The sequence below is a fragment of the Hypomesus nipponensis genome, chromosome 17 (assembly GCF_054491055.1).
Source record: "Hypomesus nipponensis isolate SF chromosome 17, ASM5449105v1, whole genome shotgun sequence".
Lineage (NCBI taxonomy): Eukaryota > Metazoa > Chordata > Actinopteri > Osmeriformes > Osmeridae > Hypomesus > Hypomesus nipponensis.
Window position 1 is genome coordinate 22,134,187 of NC_140377.1, and position 15,209 is coordinate 22,149,395.

General features: G+C 50.8%; 2 protein-coding genes across 2 annotated transcripts; both read left to right on the forward strand.

The window, feature by feature from the left end:
* Nucleotides 1-103: 103 nt before the first annotated feature.
* On the forward strand, nucleotides 104-7,557 carry wipf2b (WAS/WASL interacting protein family, member 2b). The gene is made up of 8 exons (XM_084677463.1): nucleotides 104-284; nucleotides 1,176-1,302; nucleotides 2,731-2,854; nucleotides 3,349-3,474; nucleotides 3,927-4,586; nucleotides 4,977-5,180; nucleotides 6,072-6,173; nucleotides 6,358-7,557. Exons 2-8 carry the CDS (start codon nucleotides 1,237-1,239, stop codon nucleotides 6,396-6,398), a joined length of 1,323 nt encoding a protein of 440 aa, XP_084533589.1. The 5' UTR covers nucleotides 104-284; nucleotides 1,176-1,236; the 3' UTR covers nucleotides 6,399-7,557.
* A 2,145-nt stretch (nucleotides 7,558-9,702) lies between these two features.
* Nucleotides 9,703-15,209, forward strand: utp18 (UTP18 small subunit processome component). The gene is made up of 13 exons (XM_084677446.1): nucleotides 9,703-10,136; nucleotides 10,246-10,379; nucleotides 10,644-10,739; nucleotides 10,938-11,008; nucleotides 11,098-11,213; nucleotides 11,725-11,850; nucleotides 12,353-12,527; nucleotides 12,994-13,094; nucleotides 13,427-13,517; nucleotides 13,997-14,120; nucleotides 14,371-14,545; nucleotides 14,731-14,873; nucleotides 14,954-15,209. The coding sequence occupies exons 1-13, from the start codon at nucleotides 9,933-9,935 to the stop codon at nucleotides 14,976-14,978; spliced, it is 1,581 nt and encodes a 526-aa protein (XP_084533572.1). The 5' UTR covers nucleotides 9,703-9,932; the 3' UTR covers nucleotides 14,979-15,209.

Below are 15,209 nucleotides of genomic sequence, written 5' to 3' on the forward strand. Positions count from 1 at the left end.
ACTTTAAAAACACTGTCTTGTATGTTCCTCCATTTTGACAAACACTTGTTAAGTCAACGCACCCGTAACATTTCCGGGTTGCAGTATTCAGCGCCGTTGCAGCAAATCTGGTGCAAGTGACTGTGCGCGCAGATGAGAAGACACAGCGAACTAACGCTAGCTTACTCGCTCAGCTCGAAAGCTTCTGAATAAACTTCAGATAGCTATAGAAACAACCTAATTAGCACCTGAGAATGGGTGCAAATATGAGTTAAAACGTCAAATATAAGAGGATTCAATCCCAAGTAAGTCGATGGCGAAGCAATGTGCAGAAACTAGTCTAATTGCTGGTCAGACAGTTCTAGCAACATCCAGTAGCTAGCTTGCCTGATAGTCAATAACAAACATGATGTATTTTACTGACCAAAATAATTAGACTAACTTGAGAACTGCCTAACAACATGTACATTATTTGACAGCTTGTACTCGTCACCTATTTAGTTAGCTAGATTGTTGGTGCTGCTAGATGAATAGAAACACGATCAATCCATTACTGTAGCTACAGTACTTGCTAACTCTGCTTCTAGCTAACCTCGGCAGTAGCAGCGAAGTCAGAGAGCTAGCTAGTTATTTAGCAAGTTGGTTCGCTAGCTTTCTAGCTAATGTTTCTGAAACAAGGTTGGTGTCGTACCGTAGATGCGTTTTATGGTGACTAGTTAGACCATAAACCGTATTGCGCAAGGTTTCCATTGGCATTGCCATGTTAGCTGGAACTAGCCAGCTAGCTTATAGCACGCTCACGTTAAAAGCTCATGCTTTTAAAGCGTTAGCTAGACAAGCTATCAAAGACGCGTTAACACTAAAGTGACAACATGACGGTGGCTATTCAGTTACAGTATTAGCTCGCTTTTTAACATGGGCTGATCAGGATAACATTTAGTGGTGCCGGACAGGTCAGTGCTGGTGATCCAGATTGACTAGCTAACTACAACAAGACGGCTAGCTACAATCTTATCATCAACTATATTGTCAAATTGTATTACATTTCTGATGACCCCATTTGATGACATCAAATGTTAATGTTTACAGCTGGCTTGGGATCGAAGATATCGTAACCCTTTGACTCCTGAGAAAAGCGATCATGTCGCTTTGCTAGTTCATCTGACGTCTTGTCATGAAACATGTCCGTGTTGCAGGGAGAACCAGGTGTTCGGTGTCTGACTAACTGACCATCCAGAGGCTTGTTGACAGGCCAGGATGCCGATCCCCCCCCCTCCCCCTCCACCCCCTGGAGGACCTCCTCCGCCCCCAACCTTCAGCCAGGTGAGTAACCCAGCACAGCATGAGTCACATGTCACATGTCCGAGCTGTTATTGCCAAACCGGTATCATGTGTAACACGGCCGTCAGCCAAACAGACTGAGCTTGTTAGGAGTGCGTTAACTGGTACACATCGACTGGGTGTGTGTTCCGATCAGTGGATTTGCATTGGACTAGCTCCGGTGTGAGGAATGAGAGACAGGTTAGAGCCTGCCACCGTAATCAAGCCTCACCTGGATCAGAGCTGGAAGAGTCCTGCTCTTCGTTTGCCCCGTGACCCGTTCGTCTTTGCCAAACTTACCCCAAGTACGGCCTCTTTATCAAAAGTGATTACACTGCAGCCCTCGCTAGTAATCATCTTCCATTTCCTCACCCATGAGATGATTCCCATAATGAGCTGCACGCCTGTGCTGGGGCACTGATTGGTCAGGAGGCTCGGCTCAGCTGTGGGCCCTGGGTTATCCTGTAGGTGATTGGATTGGATGTTTTTGTATAGTTTTGCATTTCATTCTTGTGTGTTCATGCTGTGAGGTGTGCATGAGTGCCCCCGGACGCGCCTGGAAAGAAAAGGTGTCATGATCATCCTGATCATGATCATCCTCTATGGAGGAATGGGGGAGGTGGTTGAGCGGTTAGGGAATCGGGCTAGGAATCAGAAGGTCGCTGGTTCGATTCCCGGCCGTGCAAAATGACGTTGTGTCTTTGGGCAAGGCACTTCACCCTACTTGCCTCGGGGGGGAATGTCCCTGTACTTACTGTTAAGTCACTCTGGATAAGAGCGTCTGCTAAATGACTAAATGTAACTTGTCGTGGAGTCCTGAATAGTTGTGTAACACCTGGAGGGTTCCTCGAGCTGTGTCATCAGGCCTCTCGCGTCTCCAGAAAACAGGACTCCAGAAACAGGACTGTGTGATGGCTGTGGTGTCTAACTGCACCGTGCTGTTCCTCTGCACCAGTGGTTCTCAGCCCTGGTTCTGGTGCCTCTGCCCTGCATGTTCTAGATTGATGTTTCCCTGATCCGACACTCCTGGTTCTAATGAACGGGCGGTGATCAAGCTCAGCAGAAGCCTGATCACGACCCGTTCATTTGAGTTCAGGCATGTCGGAGCAGGGAAGCATCTAGAACAGTGGTTCTTAACCCTGTCCTCAGGGAACACCTGTCCTGCATGTTTTAGATGTTTCCCTGCTCCAACACACCTGATTTAAATAAATGGGTCATTATCTAGCTCTGGTAACGAGCATGCATTTAAATAAGGTGTGTTGGAACCAAGAAACATCTAAAACATGCAGGACAGGGGTTCCCTGAGGACAGGGTTAAGAACCACTGATCTCGAACATGCAGGGCAGGGGGGTCCCGAGGACCAGGGGTTGAAGACCTGCTCTGTCCTGTGCTGTACAGTGCAGCACTAACTAGCAGAGCTGTTCCTCTCAGGCCAACAGCAAGCTGAACCGGGACGAGGGGAAGGGCCGGGGAGCCCTGCTGTCGGACATCCATAAAGGAGCCCGACTGAAGAAGGTGGGCGTGGTCAGCGACAGGAGCGCCCCCGTCTTGGAGAGTAAGACATCACATGATCAGCACCTTCTGTAGCAGGGCATCACATGATCAGCACCTTCTGTAGCAGGGCATCACATGATCAGCACCTTCTGTAGCAGGGCATCACATGATCAGCACCTTCTGTAGCAGGACATCACATGATCAGCACCTTCTGTAGCAGGGCATCACATGATCAGCACCTTCTGTAGCAGGGCATCACATGATCAGCACCTTCTGTAGCAGGGCATCACATGATCAGCACCTTCTGTAGCAGGACATCACATGATCAGCACCTTCTGTAGCAGGGCATCACATGATCAGCACCTTCTGTAGCAGGGCATCACATGATCAGCACCTTCTGTAGCAGGGGGGGGTTTACAGTGGAGGGAACCTCTCTCCCTTTCTCTGTCTCTCTCTCTGTCTCCCTCTCTCTGTCTCTCTGTCTTTCTCTGAGTCAAAAACATATATATTTTTTAAGAGATGGGTTTTCATCCTACCATGCTATTTGTTTTACAGAGCCTAAAGGAGGAGGTGGAGGAGGAGGAGGAGCCAATGGCAGTGGTGGAGCAGGTTCCCCAGGAGCCGTCCAGCCAATGGCAGGGCTCTTCCAAGGGGGCGTGCCTAAACTGAGACCAGTCGGAGGCAAGTTCGGGTCTGGTGTGACAGGATATGCTGATGACTGCACCACTAAAGCATGTTTACTATTCATGTGTGGGCGGGCCCTCAGAGCACCTGTGAGATAGCGTAGGATCTCTTCTGGAAGGTGCTGTGTCACCCCCTCTGCCCTGCCTGTATCAGGAAGTGACCGAGCTGTTGTAGTTCTGCTGTGTCACTCTGCAGAGGGCAGATTTGACCTCTCACGTCTGGGCTAGCGAGTAGGGATGCCACAGTTCTCAATATAATATTGAGCCGTTCCCATACCCGCTTGTGCAAACCGTGGTTAAACCCCCCGAGGTGTGTATTGAACCGTGGGCTAACTGCATGGTTGCATCCTGAGTAGTGAGTGGATATGTGGAGGTGACTGACGGTCTGATGAAGGGCATGATGGGAGAGTCCAGAGCGGGGAGCTGACTCCTTCTGTGTCCGTGTTCCAGATGGTTCCGTGGGAAGGTCGGCCCTGCAGCCTCCAGGCACGCGCCAATCGGCGCCGCGCCCCCCCGGTCGCCAGGACGACGCCGACAGCCCCCCGTCCCAGGCCTCGTCGCCCCCCGAGCATGCGCGCTCCCAGCGCCCCTCCCTCCCCGACCTGACCCGCCCCCCCAGCACCGGGGGAAGCCCCTCTGGGGGGATGAAGCACAGCTCCTCCGCCCCCCCGCCCCCGCCCCCCCTCATTCGCCGGGGCAACGCCCCCCCGGCCCCCACCCAGAAGTCCGCCGCCCCCTCACCCTCCTATAACAGGGAGAAGCCCCTCCCCCCCACCCCAGGACAGAGGGGGCCGTCTCCGGCGCCCGGGAAGCCGCCCCAGTCTCCCGGCAACAACCGGCGCCCGGCGCCTGCCGGGGGGGGCTCGTCCTCCCTGGCCCCGCCTCCTCCTCCCTACCGCCTGCCGATGGCCAATGGGCCGTCCAGCCCCGTGAATGAGGCGGCGCCAGAGTTGCCACAGCGACACAACTCCCTCAGCAAGAAGCCCTCCTCCGGAGGAGGAGGAGGACACACTCCAACCCGGGGCCCCGCCCCGCCACCCCCACCCTCCCCCACCCCCCCGGGAGGACGCCCCCCGCCCCCGGTACGGGAGCCCCCCGGCAGAGGAGCAGGTAGGAGCCCCTTTCTTCTGGTCGGGGGGTGTGGAGGTAGTGCTTATAGGTGTGTGTGTGTGTGTGTGTGTGTGTGTGTGTGTGTGGAGGTAGTGCTTATATATATGTATATAAGTCCTAACATCCCTCTCTGTGTCTCTCTGTGTCTCTCTCTCTCTGTGTGTCTCTCTGTGTCTCTGTCTCTCTCTGTCTCTCTCTCTCTCTGTGTCTCTCTCTCTGTGTGTCTGTCTCCCTGTGTCTCTCTCTCTCTCTCTCTCTCTCTCTCTCTCTCTCTCTCTCTCTCTGTGTGTCTCTCTCTGTGTGTCTCTGTCTCTCTGTGTCTCTCTCTCTCTGTGTCTCTGTCTCTGTCTCTCTCTCTCTCTCTCTCTCTCTCTGTTTCTCTCTCCTCAGCTCCACCAGTCCCAGGGTCGACGTCTCGGAACAGTGGCCGGGAAGCCCCGCCCCCTCCGCCCCCCTACAGAACTCACGGTAGCTCCTCCGACCCCCCCAGCCGGGGCAAGCCCCCCCCTCCACCCTCCCGCACCCCTGCCGGGCCCCCTCCCCCTCCCCCGCCCCTCCGCAACGGACACGCCTCCACCCCTCGTTCCTTCGTAGGTGAGTGTGTGTGTGTCCCCTTCCACCCCCTGGTCACCTGACACAGGTCACCTGACACAGGAGCTCTGTCCGTGCTGTCAGTTACTGCATCCCTCCATCACACTCTCCTCTTGACCTCTACCCTGACCTTTTGTTACCGTGACGACAGTATGGCGTCAGCCTGCAGTCTTATGGCCACAGCAGCTCTGCTCTGTGTGTGAGTGTTTCTAACGGTCACGTCTCCCTCCTCTCTCTCCCTGACCTGTCTCTCTCCCCTCTCCTGTCTCCCTGACCTGTCTCTCTCCCCTCCCTTCTCTCCCTGACCTGTCTCTCTCCCCTCTCCTGTCTCCCTGACCTGTCTCTCTCCCCTCTCCTGTCTCCCTGACCTGTCTCTCTCCTGTCTCCCTGACCTGTCTCTCTCCCCTCTCCTGTCTCCCTGACCTGTCTCTCTCCCCTCCCTTCTCTCCCTGACCTGTCTCTCTCCCCTCTCCTGTCTCCCTGACCTGTCTCTCTCCTGTCTCCCTGACCTGTCTCTCTCCCCTCTCCTGTCTCCCTGACCTGTCTCTCTCCCCTCCCTTCTCTCCCTGACCTGTCTCTCTCCCCTCTCCTGTCTCCCTGACCTGTCTCTCTCCCCTCTCCTGTCTCCCTGACCTGTCTCTCTCCCCTCTCCTGTCTCCCTGACCTGTCTCTCTCCCCTCTCCTGTCTCCCTGACCTGTCTCTCTCCCCTCCCTTCTCTCCCTGACCTGTCTCTCTCCCCTCTCCTGTCTCCCTGACCTGTCTCTCTCCCCTCTCCTGTCTCCCTGACCTGTCTCTCTCCCCTCCCTTCTCTCCCTGACCTGTCTCTCTCCCCTCTCCTGTCTCCCTGACCTGTCTCTCTCCCCTCTCCTGTCTCCCTGACCTGTCTCTCTCAGATGACTTTGAGTCCAAGTACTCGTTCCATCCCCTGGACGACTTCCCCCCTCCAGAGGAGTACAGGCACTTCAACAAGATCTACCCCAGCAAGGCCAACCGAGGTGGGCACACACACACACACACTCTAACACACACTAACGCACACACTCTAACACACTCTAACACATACACTCTAACACACACACTCTAACACACTCTAACACACACACTCTAATACACTCTAACACACACACTCTAACACACTGCTGGAGATGTGACGAGACGGGTGTGTGTGTGTTTTGACAGGGATGAGAGGAGCCCCACCCCTGCCCCCAGTTCAGAGGTGAACAATGTGTGACCACACTACCCCAGGAGACCAGGACCCACACACACACACACACACACACACACTCAGTACACACACTCAGTACACACACACACAGTACACACACACTGTACTTAATCACATAAATCATTCTAACGACACAGCATCTACATCGTAACTACATTCCATCTCAGTCACTGAGCATTCCCCCGCTGCTTCCTCCTGAGTGGCCCACCAGGACGCCTGTCAGACAGATAGGAAGTACCCTTAACCAATCCCCACGCAAGACATCCCACTCCCTCTGGATGAGCCAGAGCGCAGGGACAGAAGAGAGACTTGATGTGCCTGGCTGTGACAGGGGCGGGGCTGGGTGTGAACCAGACCTCTTTGTGCCATTCTAACCCGGGGAGGTGTGCGTTGCCATGACACAAACAAACAAAAAACGATTTTGACGTGCGCACGCACGTCACCATGGAAACGGGAGAGCATGAGCCTCTCACCTTACGTGAAAGAAAAGATGATTCTGCAGCCTGTTGCTATGGCTATCACCGATAACCAATTTTTTGTGGGGGGCCGTGGGCGGATAAACTGACGTATGGAGGAGGAACGGCTCTTCGCAGAGGGATCTTGACTGCTCTCAGGTCAGCTCAATAGGACAGACGCTGCAACCAGAAAATGAGGGGACCTGGGTTGAAACAATGTTTTGGACACAGTCTTGTGTCTGGGCTACTGAAAGGTCACCAGGCCATTTGACCTGTCACACCTGGCAAGGTAAACAACGCAGATTCCACAGAAGAAAAACAAACAAACAATTCAACCCTGGTTGGACTGGAGGATCTAAGGAGGGTCATTCCACAAGTGCCAATGGTGGCAAAACACAACTAATAACAGCCCATCTCCTACTGACCCCTGACCTCTCCTACTGACCCTACCCCGGTCCTCTCTCTCCTATCCCTGTCCCCCTTGTGGCATCAGTGGACAGGGATAGAGGAGTTGTGGAAGAGTTGGCAGTCATGATGTAAACCTGAGGGTGGTATTCTTGTGTGTGACAATCGCTGGTTGGGGGGGGGGGGAGTCTTTCTTTTGAATGATAATGTTGGACTGTTGCCGCAAAAAAACTCTACACTTTCCTCTCCTCCCTATATCCCTCTGCCCTCCCCCCCCCCCCCCCAGCTGCACCAGGTAGCTCCTGCCCCAGGTAGCTCCTGCCCCAGGTAGCTCCTGCCCCAGGTAGCTCCTGCCCCAGGTAGCTCCTGCCCCAGGTTGCTCCTACACCAGGTAGCTCCTGCACCAGGTAGCTCCTGCACCAGGTTGCTCCTGCACCAGGTTGCTCCTGCCCCAGGTAGCTCCTGCCCCAGGTAGCTCCTGCCCCAGGTAGCTCCTGCCCCAGGTAGCTCCTGCACCAGGTAGCTCCTGCCCCAGGTTGCTCCTGCACCAGGTAGCTCCTGCCCCAGGTAGCTCCTGCCCCAGGTAGCTCCTGCACCAGGTACCTCCTGCTACACTACCAGGGTCAGTAGTTCTCAGCCCATTTTCTCAACACTACCATTTAACTAGCTGTGTAATTCGCTTTTTGAGATCATTGCATGTATTAACCGGTAACCAAATCAAATGAGTTGCATTAACTGCATGTGACATTTAACAGTCATCTTTGTTCAAAGCCATGAGTGGGGCCCTAACTGATGCTGACGGAAATCTAGATTTGTATCTGAGGTATTTTTAACTAAATGGATGCTTGATGATGTTAGTCAAGAGAAAGGTATACTTTTATTTTATGTTCCTGAATCAGGTTCCAATAACAGCCCTGTTGAGGAAGTTAGTTTTTCTCCTTGGGGAGACTATGACCCAACACTTCTCTTTGTGTTTGTTCGTTGATGTGTTGAAAAACGGCCAAATTGATGTTATCGGACACATTTCAATAACCGTGTGATCCGCGGGCATTTCTGTGTTCTACGACCGTGAGAGCTGCGTCCTCCTCCTGCTCCCGCCTGCGCAGAGGAGAGACGACGCCGCTCTAGTCAGCCTCCCCAGAGCAGCGCTCACTGAGCCACCTTGTAAAGTCAAAGCAGAGGGAATTGAGGAAGGGAAGTTCAATTGGACTCGAGTCAAGCACCCCTCAGGTCTGAAGCCGGTGCTTAAACATGTGGGTGAACCATCTTCAAGGCGGGTACTTGAGATTGGTCCGTAGATTCCGACTCTAGCGTGGTGACGATGTCAAATGGGTCTTACTGCGTTTAGTATGGTGACCTGTTCGTTCCCCCTTGAGTGATTTGCAAACCCCCTCAGCTGTTAATGCACAACCTCTCTCTCTCCTCACGCACCCTTCCATTGCTGATATTTTGCCTTATTACAAATTTGCTGTAAAACTTTATCTTTTCAGAATTTGTACATGAAAAAGAAAAAAAAATGAAAGTGAAATATGTAATAATTGTTCAAAAGTGTATCGACACTAAATATGGGTAATAAAGTAGTCATAGCTATTGGTCTACTTGTTTAACATGTAAAGCTTGTAATATAGTGACTAAACAGGGATAAGAGAATAATCATTTGAGGTGTAGGTCTCGAAAAGCTGTGAGACAGTTATCTATTTTACCATTGTATCTTTCAAATTGTCTTGACTTTCCTCTCTTACTGTACAAATAAAGTTGGATCAAAAATGGATTGATTTGAAAACATTTTCCGAGATCTGGTCATGGTGGACCGACATCATGTTGGGTAGATGAATCCTGTGTTTTATTTAGCTTGATGACAGACCTATGAGTGAAGCTGGTTTGAGAGACTGCGCATCCTTCTACCAGAGGGCTCGTGTCAGCTCCGTTAGGAACATACTAACACAATAACTTGTTTCTGTCACCGAACTCACCGTCATAATTTCGTTCAACAAGTAACCCATACTGGGATACCTTATTTACCTTTCACACGTATGACTAGCCATGTTTTACAAACTATTAAAATGGAAAATGAAAACTTCACAGTTGTAATCTGTATTTTTTCACGTCTAATCACGACTTTATGATAAACAACGGAATAGCTAAAACATTACTGAAGGTGGATAGTTGAGATTAACCCCAAAATAATCGTGCTGCCCGCAGCCAAACTGATGCCAGCCCTGTAATGTTTTTATTTAAAAGCGATATTTCAATAGTATATATAGAAAGTACAGCAGAAAATAAAAGATTTGAAGTGTATCGTTTAATACGTAATGAGGGACATCGTTTCCAAACTAATAGATTTGGAGCAAAAACCGCTTCACAACAAGTAAGTGTTTCCGAGTTCAAAGGTTACCGTACCGGAAACGCGTTTTATTCCTGCGCTGAATTTGCGCTAGTCTGGTAAAAGATTTTCAACGAGTGTGGAAGGACAGAAACCGTCCGTATGTTTTGTAAATCTGTTCTCTTGCAAGTCTGACAACCATGTGCTTAACCTGAATAGAAGTCGCATGAGCCAGTCGTACAATTGCATGTATTTCATACCCTATATCTGATGAGAGTGAACGTCTGTCACTCACTTGTTCTGACAACGCACGCATCGTTTCACAGGTTTACAGTCGGTTATAAATATGGACGAATCTGGTGAACTCGTTGGAAACAAGACGGAGAGGAAGAGAAAGTCAGTAGCTCAGATAGACAACAATCAAGAAGAGATCAAAAGACAGATGCATGTGAAGACAGTGGCTGTCTTGGGCGAGGAAGACGCATCTGTAAAACTATTAGAAGACCTTGTTTTCGGTGCAGAAGATGACCTTGTGGAAAGACTCGCGGAGGTAGGCAACTTCAATCCCACTTTCGCAAGTTTGGCTAGGCTAGCTACTGCTAGTTAGCTAGCCAGCGTGTGTTATCGTCCATACACAACCTTCCTCTGTTGTCAAGCAGGAGAGGGACAACCAGGGCTCCACTCTTCTGGACGATGAAGAATCCAGCGATTCCGATGATGAGAACGAGTCACGGTTGCGGCCTCCGGTTAAGAAAGCCGTTTGGGAGGATGAGGATGATCAAGCCGAAGAAGAGTGAGTTGATCACTTAGGCCCCCTATCCTGCATGTTTTAGATGATACTAAACGTATTAAGCACAACAGAAGTCTGGTAACGACATTCGTTTGGAGCAGGGATCGAAACATCTAAAACATGTAGGTCCACAGGGTGTCTGCGATGAACCACTATTCTTTCAGTGAACCACACTCTGCTTTAGGCTACTTCTATACCTTTGACCACGATGTAATATCTCGGTGGTCCACTCTAGATACATTTTTGTCGCCTTGTTTGGTTTTCCAGAGTGGACATGACACACAGATTCCGTAGAGACCTCACAAAAGGCTCGGAGGAAGCCAAGATGTCGAAACAGAAGTTACAGCTGAGAATGAAGGAACAGTAAGTACACAGCATATCATAATAAGAATAATATTAACCAGCAATAATCTATTGATTTAGCAGACGTGTAAAACAGGAGGCTACTAGGGGGATTTGAGCCTGTGTTCAAGAGCTCTAACCACCAATCTGTATCCTCCCACCTGAAATACCACAAGACAGTTGTCTCTCTAGTGGAACCCTTTAACGTGCTGTCCTCAGGTTCCAGAAGGCCATGGGAGGAGCCCCATCCTGGGCAGAGACCAAAGTGAAGAAGAAAGGCAGGAGGAAAGGTAACGTCTGCATCACGGCCGGACCTCCAACAACACTGTCTACATAGGGTCGGGGTTTGACTTGCTGACATCGACCTTGTCTCCCTAAGCTGACGATGATGATGACGACGACGAGGAGGAGAAGGAGGATGATGATGATGACCTTCTGAGGAAGACAGGGAACTTTGTGGGGTCTTCTGAGAGTCTGCCTAAAGGAATCATCCGGGTCAGTGCAGAGCTGCAGCCTCAGGGCTCATCCACTAAGGCTTGGAACATTCGGGCTCGGAACATTCGGGCTCGGAACATTCGGGCTCGGAACATTCGGGCTCGGAACATTCGGGCTCGGAACGTTCGGGCTCGGAACGTTCGGGCTCGGAACGTTCGGGCTCGGAACATTCGGGCTAGGTACATTCGGGCTCGGAACGTTCATGTTTATTGGCCATTTGTAAAAAGTACATGTATATCGGAACTCTCAAGTCCTGCTCCTCTCGACAATACCTATAGGTACATTATATACCTGTATATCAAGGTAAAACCAGTGTAGGGTAATAGTTCAGTATATTATACGTGTACAAACTAGCTATCTAACAGGGCGAACCGCCTACCTCTTATCTAACTGTGGTGAGCCCAACTTATACATGCATGGTCAAGTATTTGGACATTGCATGAAAGTGATTGGTCTGAGAGATTAGTTCAGTTGGCATGATTCTGTGTCAATGACGTGACCTGCATTCCAGATGAAGAAGTGTCTCCATGCCAACAACGCCCGCCCCTCAGACGGTCAGCTGACCACGGTCCAGTTCCACCCCTCCGCCCAGGTCGTCATGACCGCAGGGATGGACCAGTCCATATCTCTGTTCCAGGTACGTAGTGAACATGTATCTGTGGACAGCCAAACTGCTCTTCATCTAGATGATGATAGAATCTAGAGAGCCAGCTGAAGCAACAGGTGGGGTGGACAGACAGATGTAGAAACAGGCAGGTAAGAAAGCAGGTCTCAGGACAAGGGAACTCATGTGAAGGTGTGAATCATTTTTGATTAATATTTAATATCATTAAGTTCTGTTTAACAAACTATTATTATTTTGACCCCCCTCTCCGGTTTGACACGGGCCGACCAACCCCCACAAATGGCTTTCTAATCTGTGGGAAACACTGCCATTACTTGTTTCGTGCGACACTTTTAGATGCTATCCGTCTCTGTTTTAATATTACCTTGTGTGTTGAATGTTATCTATTATTAGAGAAGACCTTTGTTTTTTCTTTGGATGCTGTTTCTTAGTATAACACACCACCCGGAGTAGGGCCCCTGCGTTGGTTGTGTGCAGGGCTGTACAATGACTCAGTCTTTCCATTTGAATGCAGGTGGACGGGAAGAGCAACCCGAAGATCCAGAGCATCCACCTGGAGAGGTTCCCGGTGCACAAGGCCCGCTTCAGCGTGGACGGGGAGCAGGTGGTGGCCACCAGCTTCAGGAACAAGCTCTTCTACCTGTACGACATGATGGAGGGCAAGATTGTCCCTGTACACTCTGTCAGAGGTAAGGGGGGAGGGGAGGGAGGTGTGGGGGGGAGGGAGGAGAGGAGAGGAGAGGGAGGGGAGGAGGTAGGAGAGGAGAGGGAGGGGAGGAGGTAGGAGAGGAGAGGGAGGGGAGGAGGTAGGAGAGGAGAGGGAGGGGAGGAGGTAGGAGAGGGTTGTCCCCATAAGCACTTGTATTTTTCCAGCTTTGTCTTGTTCTTAGTACACCAGTCTAAGAGAACTGGATCCAGCCAGTCTTGTTCTTAGTACACCAGTCTAAGAGAACTGGATCCAGCCAGTCTTGTTCTTAGTACACCAGTCTAAGAGAACTGGATCCAGCCAGTCTTGTTCTTAGTACACCAGTCTAAGAGAACTGGATCCAGCCAGTCTTGTTCTTAGTACACCAGTCTAAGAGAACTGGATCCAGCCAGTCTAAGAGAACTGGATCCAGCCAGTCTTGTTCCCGCTCCTCTGTTGTTCCTCACCAGGTCTGAATGAGCAGAGGGTCAAAGAGTTCGAGGTGTCCCCTGATGGAGATTCTCTCCTCCTCAGCGGCACGTCTGGCTACCTGCACGTCTTAACCTTGAAGGTAGGTTCTGGAAAGGCCTGCTCACACAATGTCCAACAGACACCAGATATGCTGCTGTTGGCTTTTGGGTTTAGGGAACTTGTTTTCACATAGCCCCAACAAACACCAACAGGCATATCACACCACACCAACACAACCCAACAGGCATATCACACCACACCAACACAACCCAACAGTTACTGACGCTCTACATCTTACCTCAGATACATCAGAATAGTGAAGGCGAAGTATTTCCATATTTTGAAGACTTGTGTCACAAACTGGCGACGCTGTTTAGCCGATCCTTTTTCCCGGTAATGCTACACGGTTAATATTGAGCGTCCCTGTTTCAGACCAAGGAGGTGGTGAGGAGCATGAAGATTAATGGCGAGGTCAGCGGAGTGGCGTACTCTCCCGACGGCAGCAAGGTCTTCGCCAGCTCGGGTGGGTCACCTTGTTGGGCCGTCAGAAAACTGACCTCAGTACAGGAGCGTCGCTCTGTTTGGAAATGTGTGTGGGGGGGGGGGGGGGGGCATTTTGAATAACTGAGGATGCGGCCGTTAAATAAAATATTATTGATAAAAGGGGGTTGGGCCGATTTTGTCGTTTTCAAAAATTGAGAGTGGATATAAAGTGAGAATAGATATTGAGATTGTATAGTGAAAGTAGATGTTTGTCTCTCAGAAAGTGAGAGTAGATTAGCCTGACGTTGTCATACTCATAATTTCCTAGTCAGAATATGAATCTGATAACTCTCCGTTGGGCTGTGAGTATGGGGCGTGTTTCACCCGAACTCATAAAAAAAATGGGTGCTGCTCGTTTGGGAGGGGGGGTGTTGGAGGACTGATGACTCGCTCTGGCGGGCTGTGTTGACGGCTGTGTCGTCCTGCTGTGTGTGTGTGTGTGTGCGTGTGTGCGCGCAGAGGATGGAGAGGTGTATGTGTGGGACAGCAGGAGCAGCAGGTGTCTGGGGAGGTTCACGGACGAAGGCTGCGTCAGAGCCACCGCCATCACTGCCTCGCCCAACGGACACTACCTGGCCTGCGGGTGAGGAGGCAGGGAGGGAGGGGGGGAGGGAGGGGGGGAGGGAGGGAGGTGCTCTGGGAGATGTAGAAAGTTATATATGTAGATCGATGGAGCGGGAGAGAGATGGATAAATACGCCAGATATAGACATAGAAAGATGTAGACATACAGAGAAACATAGATAGTATCTATTGAATCCATCCATTTCTCTATCACCACTCACTGACTGACTGACTTTTTCCCATCCATCCCTCTTTGCTTCCCTCCTCCAGCTCCCAGTCTGGCGTGGTGAACATCTACTCTCAGGAGGCGTGTCTAAGAGAGACCAATCCCAAGCCTCTGAAGGCCGTCATGAACCTGGTGAACTCGGCGACCTCCCTGTGCTTCAACCCGACCTCCGAGATCCTCGCCATTGCCTCCCGCTTCGACAACGAGGCCACTCGATTGGTCCGTCACATCGCGATGTCACTTTGGCTTTAAGCGATATAATAAAACGATATCCGATCAAATAAAACGATATCCGATAAAATAAAACAATAGTCACACGTATTCTGTCATAGAAACGGCACATTGTTTGTGTGTGGTGAGGCTGGGGTGTACGTCTCTCTGACCGTCTGTCTCTGCATCCACAGGTCCATCTCCAGAGCTACACCGTGTTCTCCAACTTCCCTGTGTTCCACAGGAAGACCCTCTACCACGCTCACTGTCTGGCCTTCTCCCCGCACAGCGGCTTCTTCTCTCTGGCAAACAACAAGGGCTACGCCCCTCTCTTCAGGTCAGTGGGGGGGGCCACACGCGGAGACCAGGCCTCGAAGCTGCTCGTGGTCTCTAACCTTCTGCTTTTGTCTCGAGCAGGTTGTTGCATTACAAAAACTTTTGAAGAGGGACATCCGTGACCAGGAGAAGCTGCAAGACCCTTTGGGTTGACGCCCCTTCGTGGGAGGAAGGTTTGGAGAAGGGGATTGCTTGCTCCATCAATGGAACATATTGGTTGATATTCTCCCATACTTTAATTTAGGCTTTTCTGTGTCCGATGTTAAGAAAACACAACTTGTATATGTCTGTTATGTACAAAGGTATGTGTGGAAGATGCAATACATAATATCCTCTA

Bases quoted from the DNA above. Each gene is read 5' to 3' on its own strand.
- wipf2b (XM_084677463.1), top strand. From the start codon at position 1,237: ATGCCGATCCCCCCCCCTCCCCCTCCACCCCCTGGAGGACCTCCTCCG. The intron at 3,475-3,926 runs GCAAGTTCGGGT...TCCGTGTTCCAG, and splicing joins TAAACTGAGACCAGTCGGAG to ATGGTTCCGTGGGAAGGTCG. The intron at 5,181-6,071 runs GTGAGTGTGTGT...TGTCTCTCTCAG, and splicing joins CACCCCTCGTTCCTTCGTAG to ATGACTTTGAGTCCAAGTAC.
- utp18 (XM_084677446.1), top strand. From the start codon at position 9,933: ATGGACGAATCTGGTGAACTCGTTGGAAACAAGACGGAGAGGAAGAGA. The intron at 10,740-10,937 runs GTAAGTACACAG...TGCTGTCCTCAG, and splicing joins CAGCTGAGAATGAAGGAACA to GTTCCAGAAGGCCATGGGAG. The intron at 14,121-14,370 runs GTGAGGAGGCAG...TCCCTCCTCCAG, and splicing joins GGACACTACCTGGCCTGCGG to CTCCCAGTCTGGCGTGGTGA.